Here is a 16,711-nt window from a genome sequence, read left to right as displayed (position 1 = left end):
TTAAAGAGCGTGCAGAGCGCTGAGCAGAGACCCCTGCCTTCATTCGCTCCATAAGATGCACACACATTTCCCCTTTCTTTTCAGAAGGGGAAAAGTGTGTCTTATAGAGCGAAAAATATGGTAACTTAGCTTCCCCCTCCTTTATTTACAGCACCACCAGTCACTTCCAGATCTCCCTTTGCCGTGAACTTCTTACCTTATGTTTGATTCCATCCTGCAAAGTCATCCACATTTCCCTCCTCCCCTTGTTGCTCCCCCTTTTGTTCCAAAGTCAGATCCATCTATTACAGAGTTAAATGTGCATTTCTATTGATTAAAAACAAAGAAATATTTAAAAGCTGTATACTTTCAATCTACATTCAAAAAACATAAACCACAACTGGAATTAAAAACACTTCCGTCTCTTACAAGCTCTAGTTCAGATATTATTTTAGTGCAAATAAATTAACCTTAGCAAGGGTTAACCTTTGCTTGCTCTGCTTACTGGCTCCACCTAGATTAATGATATGTGAAGCAACTTGTTATAACCACTTGCTTTTTCTGCAAGAGCTTGTGCTTGTGCTTTTGTGTCACAGACCTCCGAGAGATGGCTTTCTGGGTGATGGTCCTATGTGCCGTCCTGGCCTGCATATTGGGGGGGCTCTATCTGGTGGGGGCGTTCCGCCAGAGGGGAGCCCAAGAGCCCCCTTTAGATAAAGGCCTCATTCCATGGCTAGGACATGCACTGCGCTACCGAAAGGACGGCGTGGCCTTCTTGCAAAGGATGCAGAAGAAGCATGGGGATATCTTCACGGTACTGCTTGGAGGATACTATTTCACTTTTGTGATGGACCCCCTTTCCTATGGAGCTATTGTGAAAGAAGCAAGAAGCAAGCTGGATTTCAACGCATATGCATCACAACTTGTGGTCCAAGTGTTTGGTTTTCAACCAGAAATGAGCACTCATAAGATAATAGAGACCGCCAGCGTGAAGCACCTCAAGGGCAATGGGCTCGTGGTGATGACCCAGGCCATGGTGGACAGCTTGCACAGAGTGATGGGCCATAGCCTGAGTTCAGCTGGAGGGGAGAAGTCCTGGAAACAGGATGGGTTGTTCCACTTCAGCTACAACATGGTCTTTAGGGCTGGATACCTAGCCCTGTTTGGAAATACAACCAGCAAAGGCGAAAAGAACAAAGAAGATGCTGAGAGGTGTGACGTAACCCGCTCTGAAGATGTGTTTGTAGAGTTTCGCAAATATGATAAGCTCTTCCCAGGTTTTGCTTCCTCCACACTGTCTCATGGAGAGAGAAAAGAGGCTGAGTCTCTGAAGAGACTGTTCTGGAAACTCATGTCTGTGAAGGATGTATATGAGAGGAGCAACATCAGTGGTTGGATAACTGACCAGCAAGAGCAACTGGCTGAGTCTGGAATGCCTGAATACATGAGGGATAGATTTCTGTTTCTGCTCCTATGGGCAGCTCAAGGGAATACTGGACCAGCTTCCTTCTGGCTTCTTGCCTACCTGATGAAAAATCCCAAGGCGATGGATGAGGTGAGGAAAGAGGTGGACAGAGTGGTGGGAGAATCTGGCCAGGAAGTGAGGGCAGGGGGTCCAGTGCTTAATGTCACCAAGGAGATGCTAGACAAGACTCCCATCTTGGACAGTGCTGTGCAAGAGACTCTGAGACTGGCAGCAGCCCCTATGCTGATCAGGGCTGTGTTAGTGGATCTAGAACTCAAGATGAACGATGGGAGAAAATATCTCCTGCGTAAAGGAGACAGAGTTGCCCTTTTCCCCTTTGTGGCAGCACATATGGATCCAGAAATCCACCCAGATCCCCATGTTTTCAAATATGACCGGTTCCTCAGCCTAGACGGCAGAAAAAAAGAATTCTATAAGAATGGGGAAAAGGTGAAATATTTCACCATGCCATGGGGGGCAGGGACTTCCATGTGCCCTGGGCGATACTTTGCTACCAATGAGGTGAAACTCTTTGCCTTCCTGATGCTGACATACTTTGATATGCAGCTGGTTAACGTGGAGGAGGAAATCCCTCCCGTAATCAAGAACCGCTATGGGTTTGGTGTGATGCAGCCCACACACGATGTTCAGTTCAGGTATCGACTTCGTCACTGAAGGTAGGAGGCAGAGGAAGGAACCTGGTATCACGTGCCTGTGAATCTTCAGGCCAAAATAAGTTTTAAAAGAGATCAAATGTATGTTTCTGGATGTGGCTAAAAGCTCGGGGGAGAACGTAGCGCTTGCACAGAATGTTTGGTAGAAGCCATTATCATTTAACAAGTCATTTTATCCTACAGTTTTATTTTCCCATTGTTATGGAATGAAGTGGAGACTGTGGGCCTTATAACTTTTTAAAGGTGGTAGAACTGATAGCATGTAAGCTAATATTCTGTGCTAACATTATTCTATCAAAGGCACCAAGCTCAGGCCTTCAGTGGAGTTAAGGGTTAGCAGAAAAGTAGTATTGGGTGGCGGTGGGCTGCTTGATCATTCTCACACTAAGATACTTTCATCTGCAACTTCTTCTTCCGGCTAAGGACTTTTAATCCTTAGCGCTGAAAGCTGAGGACCCCAGTTAGAATCTCATCTCAGCTATGAACTCACTAGGTGGTCTTTGGCAAGCCAGGTGTATCTCATTGTCTTTGGACTTGTACACAATTCCATTTGTCCCATGCCTAGAAAGCATGGGTCTGAATTGTTTCCCCATTTTTCCACTTATTTCCCAGGGAAAACCCACTCCTTGGCTGTAAATCAGAACAAACATCAATCTGCAGAAAACCCAATTGCCGTTTGCTCCAATTGAGCACTAAAGAGTGGCTTTCCCCAGGGGAAGCAGCAGGACAAGACAAAGTGTGGATAAGCCCTCTGTCTCTAACCCCAATCTCTAACCCCAAGTGTGTGTGTAGAACTAGGCACTGTGTTCCTCCCTTGCTCTGTGCACTATGAACCCCATGGAATGTCCTAACTTTAGAATTCAAAAGCTTCACCGGGACACTTTTTCCTGCCCAGCACACAACACACATCCTGCCTAGTAAGCACACTTACAGGAGATTTCATCTAAAAGACCAAGCATACAAGTAAAAAACCCACAAACCTTTACTGCTCCCTCCCTCCCGCCACACAAACGTTTAGGTCCTAAACTGTTCTTCTTCCCATTTAATGGTACTATGCAATGTCAGCCTTTTCCCTCAGAAAGGCTTGAACTGAATTGAATTGCCCTTTGCTCCAGTTCAACAGCAAAGAACAGGTTTTTGTGGGGAAAGCATGGGGGGGGGGAAGAGAGAGAGAAATGCTCAGACACGATGCTTTAGAGTGCAGAACTGAGCCTAGAAACGCGGCACAAAAGGAAGTCTGGATGAGCCCTAAGACAGGAATATAGAGGAAACTGCTGTCATCCCAAGCAGCTCATTTTCCAGTAGTTTCACTCTGCAGTTGACATTAGCAAGCGGAATGGGCCTGCACCAAATAAGGGCACAAGCTATTTTGTACACTAGGTACCTTTCATAACATGTACAGGACTTTGCCTCGTTATTTGCAAGGTGCAAGAGTTCCAGGTATGTGTCAACATTCATCTTTGCACCTGCAGTCAACTTTATCTCTTTTATTTATTGTTGTGCAAGGCAATGTCCCTGGGACAAGCTGTGATTCTGTCTCCGATATCTTGAGTATCTTGAATATCTATTGATGTCATGAGTACTCTTAGGTGTAAAGGCTTAAGCGTAATTAAGAATGCATGCTTTTAACTGCTTTTATTTTCCCATCATCTGCTCTCAACTTGTAGGGAAAATACCACCTATGTTTTGTAATTTTGATTGCTGTTATTTTGTTTGTCTGTACCTTTGTTTCTACACAAATGTAAAACCTTTAAAACTGAAAAGAAATACTTACGGGAAATGAATGGAATATGAGGAAACAATAAAGTTAAAGCAACGGTGTTGGGCAGGTTGCTTAGACATGTAATAAAAGGAGCTGTGTCGTGCAAAGTGATTTGCTAACTGGTTATTTCAACTGTGTGCATTAATTTTCATCTTAAGAAACCTTTTCAATCTCTCATATTCAGCACCAACAACTCTGGCATAAAATCTTTATTAAAATAATTTATTTAACAAAACAGCTCAATATTCATAAATATCTTTAGTTGTGCTCAAAATACATGCAAATAGGAAAAAAAGGTAAGTCACTTCATTCACATCATATACATAAGAAAATATGCTGTTAGTCCAGATGCTGCTAGTAGAGTAAAAGTACAAACGCTACATTAAAATACCTTCCTCCTCAAATGATGTTTACCTCCACAGATCAACTAAAACTTCAAACCGATTAAAGCCATGACAACTTCAAAAAAGGAGCCAGCTCACAAGCCAAGACCTTTCCTCCCTGTGAACTCTTAGGTCAGCTCACCTTGCATGTAGGTTATTTTACAGAAGAAAACTTATGACAGCAGAAATAATTTTCTTCGTGTATTCTCAACATTCAGACTCTCTGCACTAACACTTCAGAATTTAAAGCTCAGTGGTCTGTTCTTGTTGGCTTGATTAAAGTTCCTCTAAAGACATTAAGGCAAAGTGGCTTGCTCAAGAAAAGTTCTTCGTTTGTTATCTTAAGGCCTAGTTCTTTCACCCGAGACCATGGATTTCTGCTAGTACTTAACAGCTCACAATGGTTAAGAATCAGTCTGGTTCACAACCAGTTACATTTTTACAGCCTTGGTAAAGGTAAAAGCAGTGGCGTAGCGTGGGGGGGTGCAGGGGGTGCCGGCCGCACCGGGCGCAACATCTGGGGGTTAGGGTTAGGGGGCACAAATCCACGGCTTAGGGGGCGCAAATTACTTGCCTTGCCCTGGGTGCTGACAACCCACGCTACGCCACTGGGTAAAGGACCCCCTGGACAGTTAGGTTTGGCCTCTTGAATGTGCGTGCGGAATCAAAAGGTCAGAAATAATTCAGCTTCTTTGTTCCAGTGGCATATTCAAAAATTTCAACAATATAAGGCATATAGATTGCCAATCAAACGGGCTGAAAACAACAGGTTTCCAAGGCAGCACATAAATTTGGTTGTTCCAGAAGAAATACCACATCAAGTCTAGCTAGCACAGCAAAAGAGGGAATATATTGGTGGCAACTGAGATTACAATTGTGCCAAACAAGGAATAACTTAGCCAGATAACAGAAACTTATGTCTTTGCTTGGAAGTCATCCTGGACTGCAAGGCTGCATGCAGCCCACTACTTGTGCTACAGTAAAAGACCGCAAATACACTCTCAGATAAGACTATGAAATATTCTCATATATGGACAAAACTCTTTGCATGCGAAAATGATGCACATATGTGACATCTTTGACTCTCCAGCTGCTTATAATTAATGGGATCATCAAGCAATGATTCATAGCCAATAGGGTGCTAGAATTACTTCTGCGGACCTGCTGGGCATCCCTAGAAAAGTACAAGGTGATCTGCATTAACATATCTTATTATATTGTATCCACAGCAGATTAACACCTGTGTTTCAGTGATAGGTTCCATTATTCCTGCAGGCTAGCACATTTCTCTCACAAATCTGGTCACGATCACCATATTTGTTCTGCTAGGTTATCATTCAGGGACTAACTACACCCTCACCAAACCTGAAGTTAATTAACCACAGAGAACAAGCTAATGGTTCCATTACTGCAGAGCTTTCCAAACTGTGTGTTGCAACATGTTAGTGTGTCAGCTGCAGTGTGTAGGTGTGTAGCATGAAGACTTCCAGCACTCCTCCTAGGGCTGGAAAAGGGTTAGTTAAACCTCCAGTTTGCTAGTAAAACTTTGTTGTGAAATGATGCTTATCTAAAAACTGTCAACAACATTAAATGTTTGGAAAGGTCTGCTTTACTGAAATGGTGTTTCTCTGAAATGTAGCACAGGTAGCTTGTAACAGAGAGCTATAGGGACCCCTGACCATTAGGTCCAGTCGTGTCCGACTCCGGGGTTGTGGCGCTCATCTCGCTTTACTGGCCGAGGGAGCCAGCGTACAGCTTCCGGATCATGTGGCCAGCATGACTAAACTGCTTCTGGTGAACCAGAGCAGTGCACGGAAACACTGTTTACCTTTCCGCCGGAGCGGTACCTATTTATCTACTTGCACTTTTGATGTGCTTTCGAATTGCTAGGTTAGCAGGAGCAGGGACTGAGCAACGGGAGGTCACCCCGTCGCGGGGATTCGAACCACCGACCTTCTGATCGGCAAGTCCTAGGCTTCTGTGGTTTAACCCACAGCGCCACCTAGAGAGCTATACAAAGTACTATAAAGGCCATAAAGACTGACAACCCAATCAGTTGAAAACAGCAGGTTTTGAATGAAGTTTGAAGCAGCACAGTATGAAGTCAGGCTTCCACAGCAAAATGGGAGGGGGATTTGATTACAGTTTAGATTATAATAACATTCAGTAAGAAATCCATTTCCTGAACTGTCAAAACAAGTTTCTTAGCTAGGCAGTCATTCTGGCCAACATTACTCCAAGCCCCAAAGGACGTTCTTGGTTGCATCGAAGGATCACAGATTGCTCGTATTTTACAGACTCCTGTTGACAAATCAATTGTATGTTTTGCGACATTATCTCTCTTTTTTAGCTGCTGAGTACCAGTGTTCTGCGTAGCTCAGAGAGTTTATAAAATTGGGTTCCTAGGAACCCATGAGTTACCATTTTTCAAGACCTTTCTTACATTTTCAGATTGGAGCATCCAAACCTGACAAGTACACAATCACCAAAGAAGGAGATTCCAGAAGTTAGTCATCGATTCCAACACTGAACTGTTCTGGAGAGACAGGAAATTTTCCATAATGTTTCATCTAACCCATTATTATTGCTTCCCACCACAATTGTTCCACTCCATAATGACATCTTCAGATAAACAATATTGTAGGATAAATGAGAGATATGCATGACCCGCGACTTGGTATCCATTCATGAAAATACAGATTATGATTACTGTGGATACATAAATATGCAGGTGAGCAGCAATCCTTTGACTCACACCTACTTGTGACCATTCCTTTTCAGTCCAGAAGCCAGAAATTATAATAAAACATTCCTAGGTGTGAGTAGGATCATGTGGAGATGGAAGCCTGAGAGTGATTCTCTCTGAAAGTATTTCACTACACGGTCATCACGCCATACTTGGAACAGAGTAGAGCCCTTTTTCTTTCTCGATCAGCTAGAAAGTTCCTCAGTTTAGTGGTGGAGAAAGTAACTGTTGCTTGTTGCCTCTCATCCAAACCTGTTTCCTGCAGCCATGGAGATTGAAGGCATTCAGATGCTGTTGGCCGTCTCCTAAGTATAGAAAAAGAATGACAAGTCCTAGGATCAGTTGTTTTGCTATCTCCAAGTGGAGGGAACTAATTTTGCTAGTTTCTCACCTGCTCGTAGTCATGTGAGCCCAAATAGGCTCACCACCCAAGTGGGGTGGGCGTCGATAGTCAGTCCTTGCTTTCAGAACGTTGTGATCAGACCATGGCACTTCCACAAGTGAGGACATGATCACATCTCTACCCGCACCAAAAATCAAATCCAGCGTGTGGCCTGCTTGGTGTGTGGGACCCAAAACAAACTCATGTCACCATGGAAGACACCAGGTCCAGAGCCTGTGAGGAGGAGGTGGCATCAGCATGGACATTGAAGTCCCCCAAAACCAATAGGTTAGGGAACTCCAAGGCCCAGCCTGCCACCACATCCAACAGGCCTGACAGGGTGGCTGCTGGTGCACTAGGTGGTCAGTACACCAGCCAGACAGCCAAGCTCTCCTTGGTGCCCCACACTAGGCCAACACATTCCATGCCGGAGATCGAACTCTTGCTTAGTAGCAGAGCGATTATTCCACCATGCTTGGGGAGCGGCCTCAGCTCAGCAGAAGTACATAGTCGAAAGGGGGTGGGGAAAGAGAAGTCAAATCTCTCACTTCTCCGTTTAAAAGCATTTCAGGTAGATCTTGGGGAGGGGCAGACTCTTGCCTGAGGCATTAAAGAACTACTGCCGGTTGAGTGGGATGGACAGAAGGATGTTGTGATGTATTGGAAGCGTGCTGGCCTGTAAGTGCAGTGCACCCAACTAGTGATGTGCTACAGACAAGTGACGTCGGCTCTTAGCTACCTGCAGAATTCAGCAGAGCCAAGTAGCTGGAGAACAGGCCAGTGCCTACCACCATTCTTTTGGGACACTAGGTTTTTGCTAGTGGTCCATTGTAGCCTAGTCTCACAATACAGTGGTACCTCGGGTTACGGATGCTTCAGGTTACAGACGCTTCAGGTTACAGACTCCGCTAACCCAGAAATAGTACCTTGGGTTAAGAACTTTGTTTCAGGATGAGAACAGAAATTGTGCTCCGGCGGTGCGAGGTACCCCTGTATTCCAACCACACACCAATATTGTTCTCTTCCACCTGGCTCTAAAAGGAGCCCAGGTGGGAGTGTGTTTGCAAAGTGGAGGAAAATGGGGCATACTGGCAATTACCAGCACAGAGGAGAGGGTGGAAGATCTAAAAGGTTTTCCTGCCTTCTCCTTCTCTTCCTTTTCCACAATGCGCCCAGTCCTTCCTCCCCTGTATTCATGGTGATATTGGCTGGGTGATACCAGCTGGGATTGACTAGGAATTTTTGTCTTCTTCTGTGATGGGATGGCAGAAGGAGATTTTCTTTGCCTGCTCTATACTGCATGACAACCTTAGAGTGGTGGGCGCTGAATAAGAAGGTTGATTGCTTTTATTGACTTTTGGTCACTTAGCAGGTGTTGCGCAGGAAAGAGGTGGGCACAAATGGTGAGAACACAGAGGCTTTTTCTGTTGAACTGTGATTCTAGAGATGAATGCAGAGCTTGGTAACTCATGGGGCTTTTGAAGTTAACCATCACTTTGAGTTATGTGGCTTGACGGGGGCGTGAATCACAAACACCTCTCTCCTCGCCTTAAGGGTGTGGCAGGGGGAAAGGTTCTGGGAATAAGGCTAGCTTGACTTCCCACAGGGTAGACTCACACACTGTCTAATTTCCATTACACAGTTTGGAAGTTTTATAAATTACTAAGTGGCTGCTGTGGCACAGTGGATCAGTGTTTCAGGCTGTTAACCAGAAGGCTGGTGGTTCAAGCTCCCCCAGGGATGGCTGTGGGCAGAATTCTTTCATTGCAGGAAGTTGGACTAGATGACCCTTGATTCAAGCTCCAATGTTCTCAAGCGCTTAAGCTATTGGTTAATAAACTAGGCCTAGTTTACCCCATAACCTGTGTCTTGCCTCTTTATTACTGAAGAAGAAGAAGAAGAAGAAGAGGAGTTTGGATTTGATATCCCGCCTTTCACTCCCCTTCAGGAGTCTCAAAGCGGCTAACATTCTCCTTTCCCTTCCTCCCCCACAACAAACACTCTGTGAGGTGAGTGGGGCTGAGAGACTTCAGAGAAGTGTGACCCAGCAGCTGCATGGGGAGGAGTGGAGATGCGAACCCGGTTCACCAGATTACGAGACTACCGCTCTTAACCACTACACCACACTGATCTCCTAGCACAACTGCTTTTGGGGGGTTCATTAGTTAAACTGAAATCACTTGAACAAGACTCTCTTTTTGTGTGAGATACAGTGGAGGGACACACACACACACACACACACACTATATAATAATTAACTAATTCTTGAGAAAGTCTGCCTTAGATAAAGAGCGACCTTCGCACCATGGATTAGAGGACAGTGTGCTTTGTAGGAACGAAACGGCTCCTCCTGAAAGGCCCGCATAGCATTTGTTGAACTTGATTTTCTCTCTCTTCACAAGCCTCCCAAAGTCACAGGCAGCCTCAGAGCTGATCGGGTACTCAGCGCTCAGCCTGAGGACAGAGGAGAAGAGTATTAGAAATGGTTCTTTTTGCCCTTGGGCAGAAGCAAAGCAGCACAGAAAAACACCTCACAGTCTCCAACACTAATCCAGGGAATCACACAGATACTGATTTAAATATCTTTCATCGATGCTTTATTTACTAGACTTGTGCTCAGTCCAGATGACCCCTGCCATCGTCAAGTAAGTTCTTCTGGGAGAGATCTCCTCCTTGGTCCAGTTCCACACAGGGTGCCTGGAAAAGTGGAAGTAGCCACAGGCCCACTCACCACTTAGTCTTTAAGGGCTTCTCCAAGGCTTCCCATTCCTCCTCCTCTATTGGTTCTCTCCCACCACCAGCACCACCACCAGGAAGTGGAGTTGTCACTCTGCCTGGGCTTGTATCATAGCCATCCCACACTCCATCATGCTCTCATGGCCAACCCACAGCCTCCCCTCACTTGCCTTCTCTTCTAGCTCCAGTCTCAACCAGGGCTTGACTAGCCTGCCTCCTATTCCAAGGAGTGGCAGCATTCTCTCTCTTTCTCCATTCCATCTCTTTCCCTCTCTTCCCTTTTTTCCTTCTGACTCAGTGCAGCCTTAAAACTCCATGCCCTTTCTCTGCTTCCCGTCCAGCTCTTGCCTCCTTCTGACTTGCCTTATGGGCTCCTTTCACCTCTCCCTCCTCTATCCCACTGCCCCTTTGTCTCCTGCCACACACTTGGGGTCCTTTCACTTACTCCTGTACCTCTTCTACCCATTTCTGTTCTTTATCTCTCCATTTCTCTCTTCTTTGGACGGCTCCTGACTGCCTGGCAGATGCCCACCAGGCAGCTTGCCTCTACCCCAGCCGATTTCTTTGGTTGTTTGCTGATCTTCAGTTTGGCCCACAAACTTGCAGTTGCCTACAGCTACTCTAGATGACGCTTCTACGGCAGGTGAGAAAAGGAGCCACCACCGCAAGCTCTGTTATCATGTTATTCATCTCCACCCAACTTTTCACAAGCATCTGATTCTCACTCCCATTTCACAGAAGAGGCCTTCCAGTCTCCCTAGGGAGCTATGAAGAGCAAGATTTCTAAGGGCTTGTGGCTAATTGGGTTTAGATAAGCACATCTGCCCCACCTCAGGTATTGTCAGGGACTGGCAGGAGTGGTGACGCGATTCTGATGATTGGGCACAGAGAGAAGGGGGCTTGGAGATACATGAGCTATGGAAAGCTGTAGCAGCCAGGAGATGAGAGGCAGAGGCACATAGCTGTCAACTGCACTGGCTCCCGGTGGAGTACAGGATCAGGTTTAAGGTGCTGGTTTTAACCTTTAAAGCACTATATGGCCTAGGACCCTCGTACCTACGGGACCGCCTCTCCTGGTATGTCCCACGAAGGACCTTACGGTCTCCAAACAATAACATCTTGGAGATCCCGGGCCACAGGGAGGTTAGGCTGGCCTCAAGCAGAGCCAGGGCTTTTTCGGCTGTGGCCCCAATCTGGTGGAACGCTCTGTCACAAGAGACTAGGGCCCTGCAGGACTTGACATCTTTCCGCAGGGCCTGCAAGACAGAGCTTTTCTGCCAGGCCTTTGGCCAGGGCACAGCCTGACCCCTTCCTTTGGCAATCCTCTCAGAACTCTAGCCCAATGGTTGCCATTACTCTGATCTGAATAGATTTTATAATAAAATGATTTTAGAATGTTGTATCATTTTAATGTTGTTGGCCGCTCAGAGCCCGGCTTCAGCTGGGGAGGGTGGGATATAAATATAAATATTATTATTATTTCCCCTTTTTTAAAGGGAAACTCCCTTATTGTGAATAGGATTCCCAGCAAGAAAAGGGAAAAGTTGACAGCTAAGCAGAGGCAGGAGAACATGCAGGATTGGAGAGTGAAGAACAGGTGCAGGAGGAGGGGGAGATAGGTTAAGCCGGTGTAGAGTCAATGGCTTCCACACCTCCTCTTCCTGCCCCCACCTCTCCTGCTCCACTGTCTCCCAGGACCAGAAGAGGACTGAAGCAGGAGCAGCAGGAGCTTACACAGAGGCGTACTCTTTGCTTGCTTGCATGCACCTTGGATGGGGGAGATACATAAGACAAGGTTGGGGGCGGCAGCTCTCAGTTGCAGCAAATGCCTCTTCAGGTGCACATCTAGGAGTAGCTGAGAGACGTAGGACTGATGGACATGCCTTCCCTAATTTATAAGTGTAAGGTAAAGGTAAAGGGACCCCTGACCATTAGGTCCAGTCGCAAACGACTCTGGGGTTGCGGCGCTCATCTCGCTTTATTGGTGAGGGGTCCTTTACCTTTACCTATTATTGTGTGAAGTAACAGTATCCTGGTGAATTTCTGCTCCAAGCCTCCTTTGCATGTTTTCTCCAGATCCACTGTGCTTTGGTAGATTTTTAAGTTAATTATCCCTTTCCCAAACAGCCACGCACCCAAGAAAACAAAACTTGAAAAGACTTACATGATGAAAGCTGTTACTCCAACAGCCCAGATGTCTGTCTGTGGAACAGCTCCTTTATCTGCCAGGAGTTCTGAAGCTAAGAAGACACATTTGCATTAGGGAAGCTTCCTTAGAAATGCAAACGTTGATACTTACCATGATGATCTCCTCCTCTGTAGGAAGAGGATCCTGTGTGGGCTGTTGGCACCCACCTCTCCACTGGCAGGAAGTCAAACTTTTGAGAGGGTACACCTGGTGGACAGGGTGATCCCCTCGCTAGTTCAATTTGTGCATAAGCTAGTAAACCAATAGCCAAAAAATAAACAACTTATCAGAAAAAGGAAAGAAAAGAGCACAACCTGTTAAGGGAAAAGAACTCAGTGTGATGGCCTGGGACTCGGGCTCGGACACAGAGCCAAAGGAAACTCAGTCCGCACCAGACCCTTTGCCTCAGGTGGCATCTGAACCTAGTCTGGGGCCTGATTCTGAAGAGCCCCAGTCTGCACAGGTTCCCCTGCAACAAACACCAGCTGGGCCGAGTCAGGGGCCTAAGTCTGCCCTGGCTCCAGATGTGGGGATTACCTCGTTGCCTTCAGCTGGGCCTCTGTGTCTAGTAACCCACCGACATCTCCTGAGCTGCAGAGACTAAGGTCTGAGAGAAGGAGAGACCTGAGTACTCGCAGGAGGAGTGCTCTTCTTTGGGCGAGACAGGGAGGTAAGTCGCTGGGGGCTCAGGACCGGCTGCTACCCCGACAGAGATAAAAGGCTGTCGGACCCCGCCCTAGGTTGCGGGAGCAACATTGCCATTTGCTGGAACCTGCCTGTGATCCTGTGCCTGACCTAGCCTGGTTTCCTGCCTCATGTCCTGCCTTGGCCCTGTCGGACTGACTCCTCGCGGAACCCTTGGATTTGGACCTGGACCGTGTTGCTCGGGTTACCCCCAGGCCCAGCACATCAATGGTCCCACAGTGGGAACATAACATTCTGTGTCAGCCAGTCCCTGGGCCTCAGTCCCCAAAAGCTGTAATGACCCATGTAACGTAGCACAGGTGAAGAAGAGAAGAAAACCCTGGTATGGGCTGAAGAGTAAGAGAAGAGGGAAGGGAAAACACGGGGTAGGGGAGATCCCTGAACATTGTTGGTGTGAGTGCTTTATGCTCCCAGGGAAAGCTCAACTGTCTGCATCTCATGGTCTCCCCTGCAATGCGGTCACTTGGTAGGGCCTGGTGCTCTTCCTCCCTATAGAGAAGGAACTTATCACGGTAAGTTCCAACGTTCGCGTCACCTGTAGTGGAGGAAGGGAATCCTGTGTAGGATGTGTCTCTGTGGGCTCTTACCTAAGTGGTGTTCACCACCTGTCAAAGCACTCGGCTTCCAAAGGAGACCTTGGCTGAGGTGTGTCTAGCTTGCAATGCCTCTCAAAGCCGGACAGTGAGGACCAGGTGGTTACCCTGCATATGCCACCCACCCAGAGGGGATTGGATCCCAAACAGTGCTTCTGGTGGAATAGACTCTGCATCCCAAAGAGGGTTCCCCTCTCATAGCATCTGGCACGCTGTATAAAATGCCAGCTTTTATACAGCGTGCCAGTGGAGTGTCTGCAGGAAGCTAGGATGGTAGAGATTACCATCCTAATTCTCTTAGGCCCTCCCTCTCTACAACAGGTATGGAGTTGTAACCAATCTGACTCTGGGTGGTGGACTAATCGCTGTGACACCAGGGTCCACCCTGGAGGGTAGGGGCAAAGGGTCTGCTACTGATAAGGCCATGAGTTTTGTGAACCAGCCCTTGGCCCCGGCAAGAAAAGAGTCACTACAATAATCTCATCTGGTGCAAATCTAACATCCCTGAGAAGTCTCAATTAGAGCAGTGGGAGGAAAGGTGTATAGAAGCCCCATACCCAGCCAGGCAGAGGTCAGGGAATCCATGCCCAGCACTCCCTGAGTCCTGAATCAGAAGAAGAGCTCCACCTTTTGGTCTTCTGAGTTTGTGAACTGCTCTGTGTCCTGGACAGCTGTTTACCAGCTCCATCTGTTACGCAGGCTGAGACCCCAACTGCCCACAGACTGTCTCGCCAGAGTGGTGCATGCTCTGGTTATCTCCTGCTTGGACTACTGCAATGTGCTCTATGTGGGACTACCTCTATGAAGGTGACCCGGAAACTACAACTAATCCAGAATGTGGCAGTTGACTGGTGACTGGTACTGGCTGCCAAGACCACATAACACCAGTCTGGAAAGACCTACATTGGCTCCCAGTACGTTTCCGAGCACAATTCAAAGTGTTGGTGCTGACATTTAAACCCTAAACGGCCTCGGCCCAGTATATCTGAAGGAGCGTCTCCACCCCATCGTTCTACCCGGAAACAGAGGTCCAGTGCTGAGGGCCTTCTGGTGGTTCCCTCACTGCAAGAAGCCAAGTTACAGGGAACTAGGCAAAAGGCCTTCTTAGTAGTGGCACCCACCCTGTGGAATGCCCTCCCACCACATGTCAAAGAGAACAACAACTACCAGACTTTTAGATGACATCTGAAGGCAGCCCTGTTTAGGGAAGCTTTTAATGTTTGAGGCATTACTGTATTTTAATATTGTGTTGGAAGCCACCCAGAGTGGCTGGGGTATAAATAATAGTGGCGGTAGTGGCGCCCGCACTGTGGAACGCCCTCCCTTCAGATGTGAAGGAAATAAGCAGCTATCCTATCTTTAAAAGACATCTGAAGGCAGCCCTGTTTAGGGAAGTTTTTAATATTTAATGCTGTATTGTTTTTAACACTCGATTGGGAGCCGCCCAGAGTGGCTGGGGAAACTCAGCCAGATGGGCAGGGTATAAATAATAAATGATGATGATGGTGATGATGATGATGATGATGATGATGATGAACAGGTCTACTCTTGGAAGACCACAGCGACCCACTATTTGCTGGAACACCTGTGGAAAAAAGCTCCACACTAGCTTGGGAGACCTGTTGGCGGCTGAACATGTCTTTTCAGACGTTGGAAGCGCCTGATACATGCTCTACTGATAGAGATTCTGGATACCGTTCTGCCCTAGACAGGAGATTGGTGGCCTTCTGTTCCACCTTCTTTGCATGTATATGCTTTGGTAGCAGTGTTGTCTAGGGTCTCTCAGCCTGTTGGTGATCTGAGCTGATCTGAGCTGATCAAGATGTTGTTCCTTAGATGGTCCACCACAGCTACCAGCAACTTCAAGAACGTCCTGGGGCTGAGGACCAATCCAAGGTGAGGCATTTGTGGCGCTGTGGGTTAAAGCCTCAGCGCCTAGGACTTGCCGATCGAAAGATCGGCGGTTCGAATCCCTGCGGCGGGGTGCGCTCCCGCTGCTCGGTCCCAGCGCCTGCCAACCTAGCAGTTCGAAAGCACCTCCGGGTGCAAGTAGATAAATAGGGACCGCTTACCAGCGGGAAGGTAAACGGCGTTTCCGTGTGCGGCTCTGGCTCGCCAGAGCAGCGATGTCACGCTGGCCACGTGACCCGGAAGTGTCTCCGGACAGCGCTGGCCCCTGGCCTCTTGAGTGAGATGGGCGCACAACCCCAGAGTCTGGCAAGACTGGCCCGTACGGGCAGGGGTACCTTTACCTTTTTTATGCAAAATGCAGAAATCAGCAAAGAGATGGGTAAACTGGTAGGTGGAGGTAGGTATTGATCAGGTCCAGGGAAGCAATGCAGTCCCCAGACATGAGGCCTTCTAGGATGCTCTTCAAGGTCTACATTCTGAATTTCTTTTGGCTCAGCTATCAATTGACCCTCTTGAGATCCAGGATGGCCCTCCATTTCCCCAACTTCTTTGGAACCATAACGACAGTGGCGTAGCGTGGGTTGTCAGCACCCGGGGCAAGGCAAGTAATTTGCGCCCCCTAACCTGTGGATTTGCGCCCCCTAACCCTAACCCCCAGATGTTGCACCCGGTGCGGCCGGCCTCCCTCTGCACCCCCCCACGCTACGCCACTGCATAATGAGAGTAGCGTAGCAGCCAGATTCCACCTTATGGTTCTGGGACAGGCTCTATTGCCCTGATATCCAGCAAATGTTGGATCTCCTGAAACATCAGGAGATGTTTCTGCGATTTCTTGGAGTGAGCAGAGGAAATGAAATGGTGGTGGTGGAGAGAGCTGCTCAAACTCTATCCTGTAATGCTCCTTGTCATGATTTCCCAGTAATTGAGGAAGTGCTTGCAGCTTCCCCTACATCAGAAGCTGGTCTGAGTCAGGGCTGTTGCTGGGACAGCCTCCTGCCTCCCCTGTTGTTACTACCCTGAGGCTGCTTGAGGAAGGTGTTCTGCCTATGCTGGCTTCTTGTTTATATTGCACAAATTGCATTTTTAAAGAAACAAAACAACTTCTTTCTTAAAGGAAATGTGTTTTCTTGGAAAAATGTGAGTGCATCAAATATGTTGGTTACAGAAATGCTTACTGTAAGTAAATG

At 47.4% G+C, this 16,711-nt stretch overlaps 2 protein-coding genes and 1 long non-coding RNA gene across 52 annotated transcripts in view; 2 read left to right on the top strand and 1 right to left on the bottom strand.

The window, feature by feature from the left end:
• The first annotated feature begins 536 nt into the window (after nucleotides 1–536).
• On the top strand, nucleotides 537–3,987 carry LOC310827785 (5-beta-cholestane-3-alpha,7-alpha-diol 12-alpha-hydroxylase-like). Its single transcript, XM_083704231.1, has one exon. It carries the CDS (start codon nucleotides 587–589, stop codon nucleotides 2,117–2,119), a length of 1,533 nt encoding a protein of 510 aa, XP_083560357.1. The 5' UTR covers nucleotides 537–586; the 3' UTR covers nucleotides 2,120–3,987.
• A 1,869-nt stretch (nucleotides 3,988–5,856) lies between these two features.
• The window catches only part of OBSCN (obscurin, cytoskeletal calmodulin and titin-interacting RhoGEF), a 265,894-nt gene continuing 255,039 nt past the window's right edge, over nucleotides 5,857–16,711 (bottom strand). For all 50 annotated transcript variants that reach the window (XM_083703814.1, XM_083703862.1, XM_083703817.1 and 47 more), the window contains 3 exons: nucleotides 12,292–12,367; nucleotides 9,696–9,845; nucleotides 5,857–7,314 (listed from right to left, as the gene is read on the bottom strand). In XM_083703814.1, coding sequence (XP_083559940.1) covers nucleotides 7,140–7,314; nucleotides 9,696–9,845; nucleotides 12,292–12,367 — 401 coding nt within the window. In that variant the 3' untranslated portion in view covers nucleotides 5,857–7,139. The remainder of the gene's footprint in view (nucleotides 7,315–9,695; nucleotides 9,846–12,291; nucleotides 12,368–16,711) is intronic.
• Nucleotides 8,217–9,252, top strand: LOC310827914. Its single transcript, XR_014556555.1, has 2 exons — nucleotides 8,217–8,450; nucleotides 8,514–9,252. It is a non-coding gene; the product is annotated as an uncharacterized lncRNA (long non-coding RNA).

The sequence above is a fragment of the Podarcis gaigeae genome (assembly GCF_964106915.1).
Source record: "Podarcis gaigeae genome assembly, chromosome: 12".
Lineage (NCBI taxonomy): Eukaryota > Metazoa > Chordata > Lepidosauria > Squamata > Lacertidae > Podarcis > Podarcis gaigeae.
This window is presented reverse-complemented; position numbering and strand designations above follow the sequence as displayed.